The sequence below is a fragment of the Cyprinodon tularosa genome, unplaced genomic scaffold (genome assembly GCF_016077235.1).
Source record: "Cyprinodon tularosa strain WSP-4 unplaced genomic scaffold, ASM1607723v1 ctg90, whole genome shotgun sequence".
NCBI classification, from domain to species: Eukaryota; Metazoa; Chordata; class Actinopteri; order Cyprinodontiformes; family Cyprinodontidae; genus Cyprinodon; species Cyprinodon tularosa.
The window spans coordinates 2,502,105-2,526,380 of record NW_024039674.1 but is presented as its reverse complement, the minus strand read 5'-3'; the positions used below and the strand labels follow the sequence as shown (position 1 = coordinate 2,526,380).

The 24,276-nt window shown below is 38.7% G+C and overlaps 1 protein-coding gene across 1 annotated transcript in view; it reads left to right on the top strand.

Moving 5' to 3' along the window:
- Nucleotides 1–24,276, top strand: part of snx29 (sorting nexin 29) — a 204,937-nt gene that overhangs the window by 161,564 nt on the left and 19,097 nt on the right. Inside the window, exon 19 of the mRNA XM_038274170.1 lies at nt 11,221–11,361. Within this exon, the coding sequence (XP_038130098.1) occupies nt 11,221–11,361 (141 nt within the window). The remainder of the gene's footprint in view (nt 1–11,220; nt 11,362–24,276) is intronic.

The window sequence follows — 24,276 nt, the reverse complement described above, 5'->3', positions numbered from 1 at the left end:
AATAATTCATTGATGGTAAATTAAAGGTGTTAAGATGTTGCCAGATGGTATGTAACATAAACGCCATTATTGTCCCACAATAGTGCGGGTTTAAGGGTTTTGCTCAGGAACCCAAAGTGGAGGCTGTGGGAATCAAACCCAGTACTTGCAGCCTTCTCACAGCACAAGCGCACTGCTCTAACCCTTTGGCCAGTGGTCTTTAACATTTTCCAGGCAAAAGACCCCCAAACTGATGGCAAGATGGAGTGGGGACCCCCTAATTATATTTATTGTGTTATATCAAACTGGTCCCAGTGTTGCTTTAAGAATCATTTGGGATTCTGGATGCACAAACTAAATAATTTCAGCTCTGTTTTTAACCAAATTCTATTCTAATTTCCATTTTTTTTTTTTTTTTTGCTGAGGGAATTACTGACATGAAGACTTCAACAGAATAATAAAAGCTCATCAGTCTGTCCATGAACAGACTTGTAAAACAGGCGCTTTAAACAAACTGAGCGAAACGTTTCCGTTACAACTAAGGTGACTAAAGGCAGTGTTTGCACGTATATCTCCTGCCCTTTGCCACCGTCTCACTGTTCCCCTCATAAACCCTCTAAATGAGCTCTATTTTCTGCCTAATTAGATAAATGGATGGTCCTACAATGATCTGTGAAGAGAAGGGGATGGTGTTGCCTTTGCTTTGGTTCGAGCTGGCTCACTCTAAAAATACACCCACTGATACTGTCTGCTTGCTCTCAGGTATTCATTCAAATTGGCTCAAATCAGAGATCTATAACTGATTCTTTCTTTACTGAACTATGATCTTGTATGTCTTTATCTTCTTTCAAGGCCATAAAGCCCCTATCACACCCTGACGATTTAGACTAACATGGCTGACGTATGAAAAATCTGGCAAAAGCACTGTTATACTGTAGGTGCGATAAGTTATGGGTAAATTTTTTGTAAGTTATGAGCATGCTTAAGTGTGCTGAAGCATGCTTAAACACGCTGAAACACAGCGAATGTCAGCCTATGCCATATGTGGGGCATAAGTTAAAGGTAAGTTATATGAATGTTGACATCCGGTAAGCGTAAGGTACTCATAAGTCGTGATGTCTAACTTATCCAAAACCTATGAATAACTTATGCGTAACTTATCTCCAACACAAATCAAAGTATTTGACATGTTCCAGACGACTGCTGAACATGTTTCTAACTTTCAGCTACTGTATAATGGCGTATTGGCAGCACTTGGTACAAAAAGTTGTTCACAGGAGGAACCGTCAGTACTCCTCCAGACTCCTCCAACAAACTTCCTAGCAGGCATGACGCTGAATCTGCTGCAACTGCAAACCTTCTTTCTTTGTCTTTCTTTTTATTATTTCTTTTTTTTTTTTATGGGCGGGCGCCGGGCGGTGAAAAGCAGCTAGGTTAACATTGCATAGTGTACGTGCATCGCTGCTCCCCTGAGGCACAGCAATGCTTCTGAGGGGAGCGGCTTTAACTAATGCTTCGTAATGCCCATGAAATGATGCATATAGGCATTACGCTGCCGTGCATTATGAATAGGTTAGACTGTTGTTGGACATATGTTCTGAACTTGTTATGAATACATTATGTATACGGCCAAAATGGAAAAAATACATAGAAAGTTCAACGTATGCCAGCGTTTTAGGAGATTCTGGGATGTCGGGCATACGCTGTCTAAATCTGCAAGGTGCTACAGGTCCCTAGCTCCCTTACGTGTATTGATGGTGTATAACTTCGTTTTCTACAGTTTGACTGTAAACGTTTTTGTCACTCCACCTGATCATTTGGTCAATAATCTCTGTTAGCTCTGTACGTTTGGACCCGAGGTTTTGCTGGGAATGATTCTGTATACAGAGCTTGTTCTGTTTGATCTGTTAACTGATCCAGAAACTGATAAACTCACATTTCTGGAGCTTCAGCTCTGAGAGGTGGGTGATGATGTTTACACCAGTTCACACTGATGTACCATCAGGCTGAAGAGCATGTGAAAAAGCTGCAGCTGTCTGTCCACAGATGTCTTCTTTAAAAGTGTTTCTGCAGTTGTTTCATGGCCATTTTTAAAGCCCTGCTTCCCCTGTGAAGGTATCAGTGAAACCACCGGGCTCTGCGGAACCTTTAGGTTCTTTAAGTCGGTCTGTTCTGTAATCTTAAAAACAGCACCTGGGTAATGGTGATCAGACTGTCGTGTCTAGGAGAGCTATAGACCGTTATTACCGGCACCATGTTTGGTTTTATTTTTATGGGATAATTTAATTTCTGTGTATAAAGGCAAATCATGTAAAAGTCCCTTATCAGTAGTTGGAGGATAACCAGTATCATGAAGATCGGGTAACCGAGCAGAAATGTCAGGGAAGAAGTTGTGGTTCAGTTTAAAGCAGGAACAATATCTTCCAAGATTTGAGCATCTCTTAAAGCTGTGTTTAACCCACCATCTGAACATGGAGAGATGATGGATCACCTGTAGACCTGCCAAGGCACTGACCTCCATTTAGAATGACAGCAGAGAAGCAGCCAAGTGGAATGTGGTTATTCTGGAGGAGTTGCAGAGATCCACGGCTTACGTCCACTCTAGCAGCAAATTACTGTGTTTTAAAGGCCCATTCAAAGTTCAGACTTTAGATAAACTAAGAAGCTTCTGTTAGAATCAGCATTTCATTTAACACAGGCTCTGAGCTAACAGAATTTCTGCAAGTTTGCAAAGAAAAATGGACAAAATCTTATTTCCAAAGATATTTAGAAAGTAGTGGTTCTGTAGATGAAGGATGCAAGGGATTTGTTACGCTTATTTAGTAAAATATCTTTGAAAAGTTTTAATTTTGCGTTTACAATGCAAAATACAATTGTTGACTACTTGTTAATTTGATTAAGATTTGTTCTATTCAATTAATTAATTGTGTTCGACTAGAAGGAACTTCTTTGAGTGTTGTAATTTTACTCTCATCCCTAGAGGGCGCCCTTGATCATTCTGAAGTGAAGCATCACCGCTATTTGCAAGAGAGACTAGGGAAATTAATTGAGTGACATTCTGGTCCAGGGTTATTTACACTGTTTTAATGTTAAAAAAAAAAAAGTCAGAATGCACTTTATGCAGTTCTGTTTGTAAATATAAACACTCCTTTAGTTATCACCCAAATGGCGCCCTTTTAACCAAGCCGCATTCAGCATCTTAACTTCTCTGCTGTGTTTTGAAAGCAAGGATATGACTATATAATAATGGATGCCATTATGCAAAACAATTGTAACTTCTCTGGGCGCACTCAGAACAAAAAACGCTGCTAACAGCACAAAGTCTCTCCCTGTACTGTTGCCTGGATTACACTAAAAACTTTAAAGGGAAGTGGCAAATAGTCTGACAGCATGTTAGAGCGACATACCCTGTCTTTAAATAATTTTATCTATCTTTTTTATTCAGTAACCTAATAGCTTCCTTTTAGTTAGATCTTCTAAATATATTTACCTTAATAATATATTTAATTTATTAATAAAAAAAAAGCTTTTTTAATCCGTATTTTATATATTATAAATAGTTAAAACTAAAATTATGTATTACTTTTTTTTATTCATCATATTTTAAATGTGATTTTTAGTCCCACTTGTTAATCAAAACATCCCCTTGATACAAGAAAAAAAGCTCAGCCTTTAACGCATAAGCACCCATTTGCTTTAATCATGAGTCGTTTGATAAGATCAATTGACTTTAGATCAATTAATTATTCGATAACTTGTATTCTTAGTAGTAGCTGAAATGTATCCCACTAAGACAAGAATCATTATCTAATTTAAACACTGCACAGATGAGTCAGCTAACACCTGCTGCACTCATGTAAGTTAGACATACCTTTGTCCTGTTTTTCCTTACTGTCTGACATGCATAAGGCATGACGCAGTTGTTCTTCAAGCTTTGGACCTAATTTGGTGTCTTCTGTAGGCTTCTCCATGTTTCCTGCAGAACTATGCATGGTGGCATAGTTCAGCATGAATCTTCCCTTTTTATGGCATAAGAATCGTTTTTATAGTTGAATTAATATAATCAGTAATCTTGAAGCAGAATGCTACCCAGTTGTTTAGGGAATGTTGATGTTCTGTCTGAAGTTGTCCATTTAGTTAAGTTTAACTCAACTCCTTCATAAAATGACACGTCACTTTATTTGGAGAGAATGGCTTTATATCAGAGTATTGATATTAATTATGCATGGTCTCCTTTCTTATAAACAGGTCTTTAACATAGAAGGGATTAGATTCCCTCGCTTGGTGTCATGTATCATTAACAAAAACATGAGGTCTGCAGAAAGAGCCAACTTTCTGTCCACAATTCAGTGGAATAATCTGCAGCAAACCTACGTTAAACTACTTGTACTGTAATGATTTAACACGTACATTTCCTTGACATTTCCCTTTCCTGCGACGTAGCCAGAGGCTGACAGCAGCCAGTTTGCAGCTGACTGAGTCTGTGTGAAGCAGCCAATATGTGAAAGTAAATTATAGCATTCCAACACTTAAAATAAATGCCCAAGCTTCCACTTACGGGGGTTCTGCTTTGATCAATTAGGCTTTCTCTGGCATTCTAATAAGCTTTTTAAATGCACACAATAGGAGCGGGTTTGTCACAGTTCATCACATCAGATAAACCCTATCAACTCTCTTTCACTCTATCCCTCTAAAACGTCATTAAAGACCCTGTCACTGTTTGAGTGTCAGGGTATTTGGGAGTTATCAAAGACTGGGTGCTTAAATATTAGGAAAGCAGCGTGGACGTTGCCAATTTTTCTGACAGCAATAATGATAGAGTACGTTGTGATTGGTAAGGGAAAGGGCTGGGCTGGCTCTAAAGAAGTATGCTGATGAGACGCGGAAAGAATCATGCTGTTTAAGGCTGTTATGCGTGGAGACGTTGGAGAAGGTGGCTCTCAATATTAGGCTGTTGCTGCTCATTATGTAATGAGACCCAGCAGACCTACTGAAGATTTTTACAGTAACATTATGCCTAATGTCAAACGCTTAAATCTGGGATGTACACCTTACTGGAAAAAGTTTTCACACATATACCTTTAGACACAAACCTGAGTAGTTTGCTTTTCTTAATCCACAGTGTTTGATATGATGTGGGCCCACCCTCGACAGCTTTAAGTCGGTTTAGAAGGTTTTTCAAACAGTTTAGGGGTTTGGTTATGGAAATACATACATAAAAAGCACATATGTGGGGTCAAAAACCAATCGTGGACAATTTGCGCTCTAATCATACCAAAGGAGATCTATGGAGTTCAGGTCAGGACTCCAGTTCCTCCACATCGTCTCTCATCCATTTCTTTACAGACCTAGCTTTGTGCTTATTCATGCTTAAACTGGGTCAAATATTTAAACCAACCTGTTATGATAACATACTTAAAAATGTAAATATAATAGAACAGAATAGAATAGACAGTCCCTTCATTGTCTAACAAAGGGGAAACTGTGGCATTACAGCAGCAAAAGAATAAAGCTAAAGTGGTCACACAAATGTGGACAATAGTAAAGTGTATAAAGATGATATAATAAGGGACAGAGTAAAAAAAGAAAACAAATAAAATACTTTACTGTGCAGTTTTTTAAATTATATAATATAAAACTCTTACAACAAATGATAATATTGGCATCTTGAGACAATTTTTTAAACATATATAATGATGATGGCAAAAAGTTACACCTCCTTAAACATCCATAAACTTTAAGATCTTAAAATGACTGTGACTTGAAGGCATTTTGTTTATCCAAAATTAATATACAAAGAAATAGAAAATAATAAACTAAGTGGACTCTCAGTCTTTAATAAAAAAATGTGTTTGCATAACAAAACCAAGACTCTATGAAATAGGAATAAAAAGCACACATAACCCAAACAATCTTTGATCTCCTCCTTGAGTATGTTGTGCTTTGTGTTGTTAATCAGTAGATATGCCATTTGCGACATGTATGTTTCCCTGGCCATTCACATGTGAAGTCAAAAGTATAAAATTCTCAAAAAGTCCACTTTTCAACTAAATTAAAGAGAAGCATCTCTTTAGAGATGCAGAGAACTACAGTGTTTGTAATGCACATAATTTTGTGTTGACGGATAAAAGCTCCAGTAATAGTGGATTACCAGGAATAAGACGGTCCAAAGGTTGTAGTGTTTTTTTCCCTGTGGTACATAGCAGTATAAAATGGGTAAATCCTTCCTACGCTAAGGAAACAATAAGGAAGGGTTGAGTGGAGACTGATGCACCGCAGTAAAATCTTTTTTTCATCTGCTCATTCATATTTCATGTGAATAATTTTAATCATGCAATTGATTGTTTTATTGTTTATATCACAGGCCTACAAACTGTTCCCACATATTTGAGAGCATGAAATGAATAACTGCTGGATGTAACTGGCCAAGCCAAAATCCACAATGATCCCGTTACTAAACTTTACTCTAGACACAATGCAGTTAAAAACTGTTAGAAACAACCAAACCCAGGTTCCTTCATGGGATTGGCCGCCTTTCATTGCTCTTGCTGCTGTATAGCTAATTCTGAGATGATATTAAGGCCACATGAGGCTCTGAGGTGTAGCTGCAGAAAGTTGTGACATGTGTCCACCGCATGCTTTAGCAGCTGCAGAGTTCACTTTGTTACAATACCAGTAATAGCTGAATGAGAGAGATTTAGCAGTTGGCAAAAATAATTCAATTCAGTTTATTTATATTGCACCAATTCCAAAACACACGTCACCTCAGGGCACTTTACTATTCAACCAGATCATGCAGTCAATTGATCTGAAGTTTTCTATCTAAGGAAAACCAGTTGGTTGTATTGACTCAATGCAATCCTGCACACCAAGCATGCTTGTAGTGACAGTGGAGAGGAAAAACTCCCTTTTAACAGGAAGAAACAGTTAAGTAAAATAATAATAATTGAACTTTATTGATCTCACATTTGAGAAATCTACCTCTGCTTTTAACCTATCCCCTTGTGGAGCAGTGGGCTGCCATTGTATGGCGCTCGGGGAGCAGTTGGGGTTAAGGGTTTTGCTTAGGAACCCAGCTTGGAGGCTGTGGGGATTGAACCTTGCTCTTTTAACCCTCTTGGAACACAAGCGCACTGTTCTAAACCACTTGGCCAACACTCTCCTAATAATCCCCCAGTCACCTAAAAAGGTCATGTTTTTATCTACTCGGTGCAGATTCTCATCCGCAGCTCTGTCCTGCTTTTCCCAGTAATGCTCTTATTGAACCAGGCCATCATGTGGGTCAGGAAGGAAGGCAAGTTTAGGAAAACCATTACTTCCATTGTCAAAGCATCTTTGTTAGTCATTAAACTTGAACCAGTCTAAGCAATGTGATCAAAACTCACCTTTAATCGGTTAGGTTGGTTTTAATTTGATCTGTAGCTATTATATCAGTTAGCTGCTAAAAAAACATACCAAGATTTATGTTTTTTTTCAATATTGAAACCAGGAAAATTATCAGTCTTTGACTTCCTGAACTTGTAAAGAAGTGTTTTAAACTTGAATGTGCTGCTGAAGTCAGGAACGAAGTGCTGAGAAAGCAGCGCCTCGGGTGCATTAGTGGCCTTGTCTACTCTCATCATGTCAGCCATTGCTGTCAGTTTATCAGCTTTGTGTTTTTCTTGCTGTGCGGCATCCACTTCTGTATTTAGTTTTATTTTTTGCATCAGAGCAGCAGAACAAGTCCTTGCTTCACTCAAAGCGTGTTGCATTTCTCTGTATTTAACCCCTAAGCTTTCAGCCAGTTTAGGTGGCAGCATGTTGGAGTTAATTTGCAGTTTTAGTTTTTCTTTTGTTTCTGCTTTTTGCTGTGTCTCCTGCATACCCTGAAGAAAACTGCTGCTGGGACTTTCAAAGGAGTTCTTTAATACATTTCATTTATTTTAAATGGTTGCAGATAAATCAACAGATTTTCCACATGAGGACTTTCATCACCCTGCTTCTCCTCTTCCATCGTCTCAGTCTAGGGAGACATCCTCATCTTTGTAGGTCTGCAGTTGGTCCATTATCTCTCCGTGTTCAGATGATGGACTGAACTGAGCTCTGGGAGATTATCAAAGCCTGGAATATAGTTTTATCACCATATCCTGCTTTAAACTGAACCAGAACTACCATTCTTATCTGTCTGCTCAGTTCTTTGGAAATTGAACTCATATTTTTTATACATTTAGCTGCAATAAACGTTTCGTCCAAGCTTAAATTTTTTAAGATATTAAAGAAACAAAATAAGCTTTTTTTGGCTGTACCAAAGGCTGAGTGTCAGTCAGCTGGATTCTGCACCATAATCTATGGACATCTGGATAATAGGCTGATTCAACGACCTGATCACATTATGAGGGGGAAATTGTTAATGGTGAAAAGCAGGTTCTAAGTGGTCAGAAGGAGATGCACTAATTGTTTAATTAATCCTAACTCCAACTACAGTGTTGTACTAATTGTCCATATGAGAAGTGACCGATATAGTTATGTGAAGAGTTGGGAAGAAGGATTCAATTACAGCGTTCTCTCTCACCCCCACACCCTGGGTCTGTAGCAGTTTAAAGTGGTTTTGGATGGCAGTTGTCAGGGGTGGGAAAATGCAAGACACAGCATCCCCTCTCCCCAAACTGGTATTTGAAGAGACAAAAGAGGAGTTAAAAGAGAAGTAGAAGTTTTTTCACTTCACTCCCAGGCCTGCATCTAGAGCAGAATGCTGCCCCAACGTAACACAGACTCCTGTTCAGCTGGAGTCTGAGGGAAGCTCTGAATCCTTCATCTGACGTTTAGTTGGCAGGAAGGATTTAAAGCTAGTTCCATCAGCAGCTGATGGATTCCACCCTGTTTATTGTGATAACCAACTAACCAAGGCTGCAGCAGTTTAAACTAAAGGAAAACGGTCTGAAATGCATTAGGTTATAATACAGAATTCATAAAAAAAAAAGCAGATATTGCTCTTAAATGATTTAGCAACAGTATGTAGATCATGACTAAAGTAAGAGTAGCTTGTTTTCACAAACTTTAAAAAAAAATGTGCTGCCCATTAGAATTCCAAACCCTTTTTTCTTGTAGACCAAACTAAAGTGCAGTTTAACTGATTGCATTTAGATTTCCCCCTTCAGCTGTGCTGAACTTAATGAGTCTGAACTGCAGAGTTATAGCAGATGGGTTAAGTCAGAGATTCACAAGCCAAGTTGGAATGGCCTATTCAAAGTCAGAACCTTACCTTATCATGAATATTTAATTAGGTTTGACCACAACTGTTTTTTTGTTGCTTTCTTCTCAGCCTGATCAAACTCTATCTGTTTAAGAAAGAAAAAATAATAAATGTTTAATGCTCTGTTAAATGAAAAAATCGGAACCCAGTGGTCTTGAAAAGGAGCAGATGCAGTCTTTGCCCATGTTCTGGTCCAACCAGTGATTTTACTACTTCATACTCAGGAACTTGGAGGCTTCACATGCAGCTTAAGCTCCTGTCACACCTTGCCGGTTTAGTCAGTCTATGCCTGACGTCCAATGATGGCAAAAGTACTGACTTTCCGTACTTGAGTAAAAGTACAGATACTTGTGTTAAACAATACTCTGGTAAAAGTGGAAGTACTGATTAAACTTTTTTACTTAAGTAAAAGTAACAAAGTACAGGCTTGTAAATTTACTTAAAGTATAAAAGTAAAAGTAGAAACCACTTTTTTCATGCTGTTGCCTACATTTTAAATGGATGTCTGCCAATAGGACTAGATCTCCGTTGTGTTCATTTTCAATCATCTCGTCATCCATACTACTATGCTAACGCCACCGCCACCAAGCTGCAATGATGACGAATGAATACCGCCGAATCTGTCGATTCATCTTGTAGTGGTGCGTCAAATGCAACGTAGATTCCCATCCAATTAGATTGAATTCAGTATTGATGACGTGAAAAATAATAACGGTAACTCCATTGAAATGATTCAAAACTAAAGTAACGAGCCAATTTTTTAAAATGTAAGGAGTAGAAAGTACAGATATTTGTGTAAAAATGTAAGGAGTAGAAGTACAAAGTCGCCATAAAAATAAGTAGTAAAGTAAAGTAAAGTAAAAATATCAGAAAAATCTACTTGAGTACAGTAACGAAGTATTTTTTTGACGTACTTCCGTTTATTGACGTGTGCCAGCATGCTTCAGCATGTTCATAACTGACCGTTAACTTATCCAACATATGCCAGTGTTTTTGCCAGATTTTTCGTTAATCTGGCATATGCTGGCTAAAGCCTCAAGGTGTGATAGGGGCTTTAATCAAAATAGTTTGCACACAGTTTTCCCACCAACTAAGGGATGATGAATACCCTTGAAGCTAACAGAATCTAGCTCCATCCCAAAACATCTCGTGCTGGAAAACAGCTTCTCAGGTGTTAAGTCGAGCCTCACTCCTAGCCTCGACTAGCAGCTGTGTGGTTGAGCAAATACTTATGTGTAGTAAAGAAAACAAAACAGGCTCACTTTTTGAGGGGAAAATGGAGGAATAGATGATTGGACGATTTTATCTTTTTAAAGAGTTCTGAAGAGTCTGACTTTGATTATGTGGGAAGAAGTTTCAGAAGAACAGAGTCTTTTTCTTGCTTGATTGTTAATTAAACAAAGGGAACGTAGTTATGTTTATAGCACAGTGATGCTCTAATTTGTTCTTCGTTCTTGGCATGGTGATGATTCTGGATTCATTTGGTCCAGTCTTTGTGTTCTTTAAGGTATTCCAGGGGATTGTTGAAAGCTGCTCAGCTTGTTTTATGTCTGTTTTTCCTCTATGAGAATAAAACCAGGCTTGCTTCTCTTTTCTTTCCTTTCTGTCTTCTAATAGGCTCATCTTTCCTCTCCCTCCGTCTCTCATGCATCTGAATAAAGCAGCTAATGGTGCATAGAAATGGTGGCACCGCAGTCACGACTTTAGACAATTTCTGTTTTGTGTTTTAATATGTAAGTGAAAAAGCACGTTTACGAGGACACGACGCTCCGTCATCACTTCATTTATCATGACACGCAGGAAGAGCTTAATGACCAGCATGAGAAGTGCTACCAAACTGTAACCCATTTACACTCTGATGCTGTTTTTTTTCAGCTCTGCTTTCATACAAGAATATTTCTAATTATCATTGGAAATATTCTAGTTTCTAATTGAATCATTTCTAAGATATTTGATAAGAGAATAAAATGTGTAACAGTTCGTTCTATGATGTTTTTACTTGTCGACAGGTTTACATCCGCATCCTGGATAACGAGTGGAATGTCTATAGACGTTACACTGAGTTCAGAGAGCTTCACAACCAGCTGAGAATCCAGTTTCCACAAGTGGACACCTTCAACTTTCCACCTAAGAAAGCCATCGGGAACAAGGTGAGATCACTGCGTGACTCAGGTCAGGGCTGAGGATACGGCTGATGCAGAGATTACAGGTTGCTGTGTGCCGGAGCGTCCGAAAATAAAAATAGTCGCATTTAGAAGGTTAGTTTCTTCACTGCAATTTTAAATGTTCTCGTTTATTAAAACTCCAACAACCAGTCACTGTAGCATTATTAAGCATCTCTTTGTCCCGATTAATGTGATGGTGCATGGTGTACTTCAGAATATGACTGAACATGACTTATTACATGCGCTACCACAGAAAAACAGTCAATGAAATTTATTACTGTATATACAAAAAATTTAAGAATTTTTTATCAGTCTGAAAAGCAACAATTGATTACACAGCTAGAAAAATAATTGAACATGTCAAATATAACAGGTTTAATACTGTTTACTATATTGTGTTTATTTCAGATTTATCCATAGATCATAGTTGTTAGTGAACATATTTGTTTTAGTTGTTGTTATAGACTCGCTACCGGTAAGTAATAATGGGGAAGAACACGTAGGATGGCCTTACATAAACAAGAATGATACCTTTTACTTGTTGATAAAGGTATAGTGAATAATATAAAGGTATATGGCTCACTAAAGTATAAAGTATTAATAAACTAAAACTAGTTGATCATTAGTTGGGCTTTCTGTGTGGAATATGCTAAATTGAAAAAACCCGTCCCACAAGAGTCAAAACATGCAGAAATCAACAGGTCTTTAAATTAGATGAGTAACTTTAGTATGTATGTTGGGATCGGTGGTGCAGTGTTCTGGGTGATTTTTTTTGTTGTCAATTGTGTTGTATAGAGAGAGTATGATTTAAGTATTTGGACAGTGACACAATCTACATGATTTGTGCTCACCTTCCCACCTAACTGAATTTGAATCAAAAGGATCACACTGGAACTGAAGTGAATCTTTAAGGTTTAGCTAAAGGGTTTGGACAAAAAATGTATGATTAGAAATTGTCGCTGTTTTTATAGATAAGCTCCTCATTTCAGGGGCTCTAACATAAGTGGACAAAAAATAAAAAAAAACATAAACCGACGTAAAATCTTCCAACTTTTTAAACTTTTTTGATACTTTGTTAAGAATCGTTTGGAGGCAGTGAAATCTGGAACCCATGGACATCACCCATCGCTGCGTTTCTCTCCCTTATGGTGCTTTGCTAGGCATTTACTACGGCTGTCTTTAGTTGTGGCTTTTTGTGGGTCTTTCTGCCTTAAGTTTTTTGATTGGGTTAAAATCTCATTCGATTTGGTTTAAGATCCCGTGATTAACTCTACTATTGCAGAATATTACAGTTCTTTGCTTTTTAAAAGCTCCTGGGATCCTTTTTTTAGTATGTTTTTAACCGTTGTCCATCTGGACTGTGAACTATTTGGCTGAAAATGAGAAAAAATATCCCTATACAACTCAGATTCATCCAGCTGATTCTGTCTTTTGTCACATCATCGATAAAGAGAAGTGACCCAGTGCCATTGGAAGCCATGAGTGTCCATGCATCACACTGCCTCCACCATGTTTTGATCTTAGTCTCATTTGTTCTAGAACATGTCTTCTTCATGTGTTTTTTTGGCAAAGTCAGTTTTGGCCTTCCTACTTTTAAGGCTGATTGATTAATCTTTTCTATTTACTCTCATGAAGTTTTCACTATATGGTAGACTGGATCTTGTGGAGAGGTTTTTCTTCATCATGGAAATGATTCTGTCATCTATCCAGGCCTTTTTCAGTTAAGCTCACAGTGCAGAATATACCAAACTGCAGATTTGGCCACTCCCAACATATCTGATCTCCTTCTGATGGATCTTAAAAAAACAAAATTCATCTTTAGCATACAATAGTCTGTTCCATCTCTTTTATGTGCTTCTTTTACTGCATGTTATGTGTTCACAGCAACAGCTTCCAAATGCAAACACCACACCTGGAATCAACCCCAAACCATAAGCTGTTTAACAGATGACAAGTTAATGAGGGAAGAGCCCATGTAACCTTGTTTGTTTCTTTATTTATTCATTTATTCTCCTTAAATTTTTTTTGTTAACAGCTAAAATGACAAAACATGTGTCACTATCCAAATATTTCTGGGCCTAACTGTAAAAGGATATGAATTAGAATTAGTGCAGCGAGAGGTAATGCTGATATTTTGTCATTGCTGTGAGAATTGAGTCGCGGCTGCTTTGATTTGGCAGCAGTGCTGCCGATGTTTGTTCTCCATGGTCTTTAGGAGGTCGCTGTGCTTATGTGGAGGCAGCTCGACTTATCCGGTGATTAGCTCAAGAATCTTTACTGTCATTATGAACCCATTGTGAGCATTTGGCTAAGAATGCACAAATACAGATACATTTTTATAAATGTTGGAATAAATAGTGCATAGTGAGATATTTGTTGTACAAGGGTGTGTGTAAATGAATGCCATATGTGTAGTGCTGTGATAGTTTTTTCTTCTACTGGTTATGTTCCTGAACAGCTGAATTTATCTTTCCTTTGGGAGGGGGAAATTGAGGTCAATACTTTCAACCAGCTTAAGTGAAGTGTGTCTGGGCAGCAGGATTTGGGCGGCATCTCATTAAAATCACATAAAACAAAGGTATATGAGGTGTAAGTAACTTGTTTAAAAAATGTTCTAATGTCTCAGTAACAGTTTATTCAATTCAGTTTATCTATATAGCATCAATTCACCATACGTCATCTCATGGCACTTAAGAGTTCACCAGATCACACAGTTAAATTGATTCAAATACCCCATTTACACTACCCTTGAAAAACCGATCCATGTTGAGACCGGTCCGAGCTCGGATCAGTTAACCAGGCCGAGCTCGGTTCTGAAGACAGTTTACACATCACGCTATCTAGGTTCCTCGACTCCTCGCCTCCTAGTGACGATCTGCGGTATTATTGCCAGTATAAAGGAGGAAATCAAGCAGTTGGTGGCGGTAATGCACCAAAAGTTGTTTGCCAACTGCCATAAAACGCAAGAAGAGAAGATTCCGATTGTTGTTTATAGTTGTTCTTCTTCTTCTGTTTTGTGTTGATTGGTAAGCAACTTCTGGATGGGCATTACCGCCAACTACTGGAATGGAGTGTGAATCGGGATGTGCAGCCAGACGGAGATGATGAGTTCTCTTGTGATCAGAGAACCGACCCAGGGAACAACCGAGCCGAGCCCACCTCTGGAACTAGTCTGCAGTTATCTTGGTCCGGTTGTGTCTAGCTCGGTTCAGTTTAATTTGCTTTCCATTTACACACGATAAGTTATCTCAGTTACTGAGCTCGGACCGGTCTTGGCACGGTTTTTCAAGGGTAGTGTAAATGGGGTAAAAATGTTCTAAAGAAAACCAGTTGATTGCGTCCACTCATTGACTCAATGACTTACCAGTACACAACTCAGTGAGCGAGCCACCAGAGCTGAAATTTTCCACCTAAAGTTTAGAAAATAAATAAATCTTAAATGGAAAAAGCTTAAAGTGAGATGAACTCTTTCAACAGTCATGAATTTCTCTAGAGTTTTCATGTCTGGTCTGTGTATCTCAACACATCACTGGAATGATCTCCTTCATTTTAGATAACCTGATGGGGAAGACAACTGGGAAGTAGGATTTTTTTTTTTTTTTTTTGATAAACGAAACAGCCATGTTCTTAGGGCTCCAGTAGTGAAGAAGTAACACTAAATATTATTCTTATGGTGATATGTACTAGCACAGAAACCATAACAGATTTTTCCCCTTGGATCTATTTCATTATTTACCTTTACAGTTGTATTTTTACAATGATTTAATAGTTAGGGTGTTACACTTTTAGCTTCAGTCATATTGTTTCAGGAATACCATTTTCACCTCCGGAAAGAGCTTTTGGGCTCTAGGTTTCACTTCCTGTAATAAATCAAACAATTAACTTTTGCCCTGTTTTTGGTTCAATCCGATCTTGGTAGATTTCTTCTAGGACTGCCGCTGCGTTCAGTTTGATTCAATCAAACAAGATAAAACAAATGACACAGTGCAGTAAATGTAATACCTTAAGAAAAACTGTGTTTTCGTTGAACACAACTCTGAGGTTTTAGTGCATAATAATAAAGCTAGTCAGGCTGCAGATTAAAACTAACTTATGTACTCAGCAGAAAAATGCATCATCTTTATCATGAACTAGAAATATGTTCCTTTCATAACTTTTTCTTTTATCATCTGTTAAACTTCCAAGGCTGCATCTAGCATAAGAAGCAGCATCAGTTATAAGAAGCTTTGCAGAGTTTCGCATAGAGGAAATAATGAATAATAATTACTGTAGAACATGGAAGCAGCTCTGCAAACCATTTTCTAAGGAACTCTAAGGCTATATGATCAGAGATGTAGAACCTGTTTGCTTAAACTGAGTCTACCAAAGGGCAGGTAAAGCAGGGATTCCTGTGAATCTCCACCTTCACAGCACTTTATTTAGAGCATTTTTCAGAGGTTTGAGTTGAATCCTCCCCAGCTGGGAGGCCTCAAGGTTCTTGAGCTCATGACCTGAAATCTAGATTATTGCGCTAACAGTTGTTACCATGGTAGCAGCAGTAGCTATCATGACTTCGGCCCTCGTTTTTAGAAAAATCTCGGCCTTTGAAATATAATTTGCATAGCAAGTTGCTTGGAGCAAGTCAGGTAGGTGAACATACCAACATTTGCTGTTTATGCTATTTTTAGGTTGAAAGGCAAAATTAATTAAATCTCAGTTTCTTTTTGGCTTTGAGTTTCAGGTCATTAAGTTTAGTTTGATGGGTCTAGTTAAAGTTTTTCAGCGGTGAGGGAATAATGGGTGTAAAATATCACAAGGTGTCAAATTCATTTTAGTCACCTCAGGATCAAGGTGGAAGGAAGCTGTCAGTGACAGGAACTGTTATGATGCTCCCAGGTGTCCTTTTCAGCCCAGTGTGGACCCAGTTATGATCAATTTTAAGGCTAACACTCATCTGTCTGCTCTCATGAACTGCTACTCGTTTGTTTTAGTCAATCACTGCTAATCTCTTTTCATCCATTTCTTCTCTGGTTGGAAATAATCTGATTCCCATCTCTCTTCTTTGGCTGTACTGACACCAATAACCACATTTTTTTGTGCGTCTGTCTGCAAAAAGATTTAAAAGGGCGATAGCCTCATTAGGGTCTGGGAGTCTCTTGGTAAGACCTCGACCAGTTCACCCCCACCAACAGACTGAAACGGCCTTTTCCCCTTGGCTGTTACACACACGCACTACTTCTACTAGATTCCAGTCATTATGGACATACTGTAAACATTTTCTTTTGCACTAGTATTAATTCTAAATATTTATAGAAAAGTGTATCTTAAACTATACCTATCTAACAGTGAAGCTGCTAAAAACAGATGTTTGCCTGTAAAGACAATAAAGCTTCTCTTCAAGTAAAGTCTGAACTAGCATTTTATGGAAGTCTGATTTTCTTTTGACTTTGTTTTTTTTTATTTCCTGTCTTAATGTTCTTACTCAGATATCTTCTTTTTTATTGGGCTCTAGAGGTGTATTTGCGTCACCCACTTGGCTTCTGGTTTCCCTTTCCTTTTCTTCTTGCTCTCCAAACAATCTCCCCAGACATCATGTTTGACTAAAGTTGCATTGTGTCCCCTATCCGTTTTACTTTCTGTCACCTTGTTTAATTTTGGTCTTCTGTTCAAAGCTAACATCAATATGAATGGCCAGATTATACCGTTAAGGAAAACCAATATGTGAAGATCAGTAGGCAAGGCTAACGGGATAAATACTGTGTGTCGTCGCTTAGATTCATTTTGATCGTGTGATTTTAGCAGGGAATTTTTTGCACAGGATTAGTTTATCTACCCCATGTTATAAATAAATTACCCCCCTATTACAGCTTTTTTATGTGGTGCATTTGTAAGGGATAACTGAGTCCTGATATTATGCTGACATTTACAGACATCCCTACATAGACCTGCTCAGTGCTGCGTGTTTCTGCCACATGAAGCGGAATACATGATTGTAGCTGTCAAATTGTGCTGATTTGTGAGCGACTGTGTCGCATTTTCATTTCTTTCCTGCTTTCCTCCAAATTAATTAATCCACAATTTGCATCTGATATCATTCTTTTTCTTTATGATGGCGTGCAATGCCGATCAGGTTTTGCTGGCCCTGGGACCAAGAAAAAAAAAATAAAAATTAATCAGCCTCTACCAAAAACAAATAAAAATGCACTCTGGAAACAAACCTCATCACATATAGAAATCTCCCAATTTTCTGTCCAAATCACTTCATAAATATTCATAATGAATTAGTATCATCACAGGAACTTAGAGTTCAGGAAAATATATTAGATAGTTTGCAGGGAAATTTCAACCAAACAAATTACTGACAGGTCTGATTTCCACAGGATTAAAAGCAAAGAAAATCACACTTCTTACAAATTGCATCTGGTCCCTCAAACTAATCCAGTGCTGATGGGGCTTAAGATGAAAAGCATGTGATGTTGTGATTTATTGTTCCAGCTCTGGTGCTTTTAAAACAGTTTAAATCATTTAAACACATGTCACAGACTGTGTTCTTTATTTTTTGATCTAATGAATTTGGGTCTGCATTACAATATTCTTCACAATCAAGTAGCAGCCTGCTAAGGGGACATTTATTTGTTTCAGGTGTGTTGGAGAAGAGATGCACATCAAAGCTGTAGGATGCTGGCTTTCCAAACATGATCTTTGGCGCTTCTGATGTCGCAGCTGCTTTATCTTCCAGTCTGTTATTTTCTCCGCTTGAATAAATGTTTCATAAATCTACCCTTTAAAATAATCTCTGATCATGTTTAATTATGCTAAACCCTTCAGTTTGGGTAGAAAACCATGAAGCAGATAGTAACGTCTTTATTTAATGGTTAGTAATTTAATGTTGTCCACATAAATTATGCCATGCAGAGTTTGTAACGTAGGGCCAATGCTTAGCCAACTATCAGCATATAGTTTATTTAGCTAAATATTAGCACAAGGATGAGGTGGAACTGAATCATAATAATGCATTAAATCTGTGACATTTTGATGCTGCCATCTGAATATGGACCAAAACGCCTTGTTGAATGAATAATCAAAATAATTACAGCAGTTTTAATAACCAGAGAGCACCATTATGTACACTTGGTAGGTGTTCATAATAAAATGGCCAGTGAACATGTGATACAGTTTTAAAACTTCCAATAAAGTTCAGGTTGTATTGAGTCCAGCTGAATCTAACTTTAGGATGAATGTGGAGATAAACTTTAAATTGAAACCAGATCAGAAAACGTGTTTATATTCTAAAGAAAGCATTTTTAGTACCAAGAAGCGAGCCAGAGGATTTCTGTTCAAACTGGAAGGAAATGAGGAAGCAGATGCACGGCTTTATAGCATCCTTAGATTTAAGCAGTAGATTAGGGAAGTCTGGGCATGTCTTTATGCTCAGTATATATGTGTGTGATCAGTAAAGCAGGCGTCCACCTCTGCTATTTCATTGAAAAACGAAGCATAAAACAGCAGTTTGTTGAGTGGGAAGGAAGCAGCCGCTTGGTTCCTGTGGAATGGTCTGTATTTCTCAGTTAAACAATGTGTTTCTACCCTGGAGCTGCATTTCTACAGAATGATTTGTGTTTATATTGTGCTTGTGTATTTTTACCGCTCTCTGTATGCATGTGTGTGTGGTTGTCTCAGTAATCAGCAGGCCTGCCGTGTTGACTTTCTCTGTTATTACAGTGCAGTCAGTATTCCTTTCTCTCTCCAGCAGCACTTTGCTTGGATGTCAAAGATGACCACCTTTCTTTTCCAGGTGAGCAGTGAGAGCGCATAAGCTGTGTGAAGCAACCCCAGAAATTTCACTGTTTAACAGTTTAAACGACTCAAATCCTGCACTTCGCTAAATAGATTAAAATGAGCTAGCATATAAATCAGCTTTTCCTTTAATATGCATATCAAGCTAGAAAATAAACAGCAAAGGTTTACATTATATCCAACATTAAAACCATCTTAAGAAGGAGAGATAAAAAAACACACATAAAATGACAGTTAAAGCCATCAATTCAGCAACAACTTAATTAACATCCTGAAATTGTTAATCCACGTACACGATGACCTACCATGACGATTATATAACCACTTCTCTGGTTAAAAATATCTATTTAATCTCAAAAGCAGCACGGCAATGACTCAGTTTGAATATAATGCATCCAGTAGATCTCTGGTTTCCTCTCTCTAAGCTCCGCCCTCGCCCAGATGAACTATTACGTACAAACATGTCCAGCTGTAAACATTGCTGAAGTTTCTAACACCACATTAAGGGATGCACATTAAGGTTTTTCTCATGATAAAGGGATTTAAGGTGGTGAAGATGAAGATATAGCCTGTTACACTCAGAGGGTTTTACAGTAGACAGTGGAGGCCGGTGGAGTTTTCTCCAGGGGGGCCTATAAATTCAAAATAGCCGTATACCAAAAACCAATGAAATGTATATTAAGTTATCACATCAGTATATTATTATGAATACCAACAACACAAAAAAAGGTTAAAAACACTTTCTAAAAACAATATTTGGTCCAATATTTTGTCACGGAGCTAAAAAAACCTAATACACCTTTATACCGTATTTTTTAATATATAAAAAGTATTTACTTTCTAGGAATATGTTTCATTGTTTAAGAGCAACTATACAAATTAACAAACATCTAGAAAATGTAGGCTACACTATATCATATTATTTTTCATGTGAATCCCATCTTGTTCATGCTTCTTTGCCGTTTTTTGCCTTTCTGTTCACATTTCCAAATATATGCAACTTGTATGTCATCTCCTGTGTAAACTGCATTCATAAAACCTAAGTTCCCGCATGCGCAGTAGACGATGCAATGACGTAACAAGCCAGCTAGCTTTGTGTGTACGGAAATAAACATGGATGTAGTGATGGAGCGCATCTAGTGATCTTTCCAAATCTTAAAACCTCAATCTTTTCAACATGCTTAAAAAAATACTACTCTTCGCATCATCGTCCACCATGGTGTTTGTTTTTCTTGCTGCTTCGTTGTAGCAAGACGCAGAATAGTGACCTATGTTGGTTGCTAATGACGTTCAGGTCGGATGAATGCAACCTGGCCCTTCAGACACAGGTCCCATTTAAAAAGATCAGATTTGTATCGGATTCAGGAGCACATAGCCAAGTGGCCTGGGTCGCATTGGAAAAAATCGAATTTGTGTTGTTCAGACTGTCGTGAAAAGATCAGATGCAGGTCGTTTGTGGGCAAAAAAAATCGGATTTGGGTCACTTCAAGCTGCAATGTGAACGTACCCTAATTGTACGGTACTGTCTCCATCTGTCTTTGGACTGCTGATTAGTTATTATGTTCAGCTGATAAGGTCCAAACAGTATCACCTCCAGCTTCTCTTGGTAGGTTTGCTTTAAGGGACTCCACATCTGAGACTCAACCTCTCAAACAGCAGCACTATGATACTTCCTGTCACCTCAGGGCGCAGCTCTCGTGCTCCCCGAGCTCTCCTACACCTATAACAAGAGTCAATGGGCAAACATTTTTGTGCCCCAGGATGGAAATACGTCCCCAATCCGATGAAAAAAACGAAACATCTATTCTTGTCATTGGAGATTAAATATTTATCTTGCACATCTAAAAAATATATATCAATATATTTCCAAATATATTTTTATTCAATTTTTGCATGGGGCGCACCCTAGCTCCCTCTAGTGGCAAGCCGCCACCGGTTTTAGAACTGATTCTTCCTGAAAGTAAATGTGGATTAGTTCCACATTTATAAGGTCCTAATGCAAATCTTCAATTTATCTGTAACAGTTGTTTGTTGTTTGTCATTTTCTCCAGATACTGCAGAATTGCAGATGTTCTTATGCCTGTTTTATTTGAGATAAGAGTAAGTACCATATTTTACGTCCTAAAAGTCGCTGCTTTTTTTCCTGCCCTTTGAATCATGGGGCTTATATGAAGGTGCGCCTTTTATGTAAATTTTGCTTTACCGCCAGAGGTGGAAGTCAAAGTTGGAAATTAAAGAATAAGGGGCTAATTCCATTTAGCACAGGGACATTTAAGCAGCAGGCACCAAATGAACAAATGTCCCAGATTCACACATTTTGATATCTATCTGCAACATTAAAGTTGTCGAACGAATCAAGACAGTGAAATAAAGACCTGACGAAGCCCCTTCTTTCATTCTTCTTCGTCCCTACTCTATGTTGATATGTAGAGCTCCCCCTACAGCTTTGGTGGGAGACAGTTCAGTAGATTTCAGCGGCTTAAGCTACGTTAACACCGGACGCAGCAAGAGCAGCAAAATCGCATCTGCTGCTTCATTTTTGCTGCTTGTACCCGTTTAGTTCTGACACGCGGCTGAAGCAGCTTTGCTGCTCTGGCTGCGCGGTGCAAAAGTGGGTCTGACGCGCGTTGGGCGGAGCTTCACTATCCTTTCTCTGCCTTGCAGCCATATTTGCTGTGATCAGTGGGAATAAAGTAGTTTTAATAAGTTTTTAAGTGGGAAAATCCACCTGAAAACTTAATCAGTGCAGTCAATTCATCTAGATTACAATCCTGCCTTCCAATATTATTTCTCTGTCGGAACCGCTCAGACCCCCACATACAAGCGGTGACAGTCAGTAGGATCCCATTCCACAGCAGCCTCTGGCCCGGTCGCCTCCTCGTGTTTCACCGCAGCAGCTGGTAGGTGTTTTTCATCTAAATAATCCAAACTGCAGGCAGCAGGATAATAAAAGCGAACATTTTCTGCCAGCAGATGTATGCATTTTAAGTTAATTTATGCGTCATTAAACTGTTTCAGAGGAGGGATCACAGCGCTCTGTATCATCAGCGATGTGTCTGTCTCACGGCCAGCTCCCAGATCAGCTTCTCTGATTGGTTGACGCGGCGCGTTGAGCAGCAAAAGTTCAATTTTTCCATCTCGAGCAGCAGCGGGTTTGCGGCGCGTCACGCACGTCAGATGCTTAAACGCGCCCGACGCGCTGCTTCAGCTGCTCAGACGCGCTGCGCCTGCTGCTCAAAACGCGCTGTGGGACCTTTTGCTGCGCCTTGACGCGCGTCAAACATTGACTCTGCATGTTAACTCGCTGCTTCTGCCACGCCTGCTGCATCCGCTATGAACGCAGCATTATAGCCAGGTGTGGCTTATACCTGTAAGTTTCCAGTTTTTAAAATAAATGTAGTGGTCGCGGCTTAACCTAAGTTGCACTCTATAGTCTGGAAAATACGTCAATTATTTTAAGCCTTTCCTAAGTTTACTGACAGTTGTCTCAGGCTTCCATGGTCAGACGGGGCACGGAATAATTCATGACGTGTGGGCGAACAGTTTTTGTCTATAAAATGTAAGTTCTGCATACGTAGTAGCTGGCCTTCCCCTGACCGTATACTTGGTACAAGTCCTGGATGGAGGGAAGGTCAGCCCTAAAGACCCTCTCTGCTAACCTGATGGTTCAATGTACTTTGGACCTAGTTATTCTAACCACACAGATGACAAAAGGCAGAGTCGACTGAATAATTGCAGCATAGATTACCGGAAGTTCCTTTGCACGGTTGTACTTCTAAAGCTGTTCTAGGGAACAAAGTCATGTTTTAGGATCCATGGAAGAAGCTAGAATGTCCTGAGAAAACCGGTGGATGCAAACGAGGAAAGGACCCAAGACCTTCCCACTGCTGCCCACACCTGTTAAGTTTATTTAGCCTTCATCCAGATTTCGCTGTTAAACTATTTAATAATTTGGACCAGAGATTAGATCAGGCTATTATTTTCTTAATTAGCTGTAATCAGCTAATCTAATACTGCAAAGGAGATCTTATTTCCTACCAGTCATTTAATCCGTTATTTAATCAACTTGATATGAGTTTGTTAAAAATTAGATTAGGTTTTTATGGTCCTGCTTTGATGCAAGAATAATGAGTTCTTGTAATTCCTCCATTTTTCAAAAAAAAGTCTTATACAACATCTAAAAATAACATGCCATTTTTGTTTAAAAGATTGTTAGTTCTTCTAGGACTAGCCTTTTTCTTGGTGTTATGATAAACCTGGAGGGAAGGCCAGCATAAATAAATAGCTGAAGCACTGCAGCATCGTCCTTCCAGCTCAGCTCTGTCCCATCTCCGCTGTTACCATTGTTTTGCTCGCAATCCTTTTATCAATTACATATAGACACTTTTTAAATCTGAAACTGACTTAACTCTCTCCCACATGCACACACACACTACAGGGCCTTTCATGTTTTATTTCTAGCTACTGATGAAGAAATGTTAATGCTAGGATTGGATCCTCGCTGTGATGTTTAACTGAGAGACCTTCAAAGTGTTTTAACGGCACCATGAATATCTGCTCAGCTTCTGTTTGCTCTGCCGGGGATGAAACACACAAGCTGTCAGCGGTGATCAGGTAACAAGGGAAATGAGTACACACGCACCCCCTGCTAACTGCATTACATACCAAGGACTTTTAGTTTCATGGCTGTTAGCATGCTCTCGCATGCAGAGACGCTTTCTGAGAATGAGTGACAGCTCAGTAAGAAACAGCGGAAGTTGTCAGGGAGCATCCACCACGCTGCAGATTTGTGCTGTAAGGAAACTTATAGTTAGCTCTCCTGAAAGCTAATGTGGAGAACTCTTACTTCTTACACATTTATACAAACATGTTCAGTCCTGATGCCTTGTCACCAAAACTGACAATAAAGGCATCTCTATGTTATTCCATATACAGTAGTAGCAATTCAAAATTTCCCCGCTTTCCTTGATGGGCCCTTGGCTTGTTCTTGGCTGGTCCTCTACAATTCCTTCTTAAACATCAATCATCGTACTGAAATATTCTTTCTGTCATGATTTGTGGACATTAAGATAGAAAGAGAAGCGCCTTCTCCTGGTCAGACCCAGTAATTCAGTGAAAGGGTGG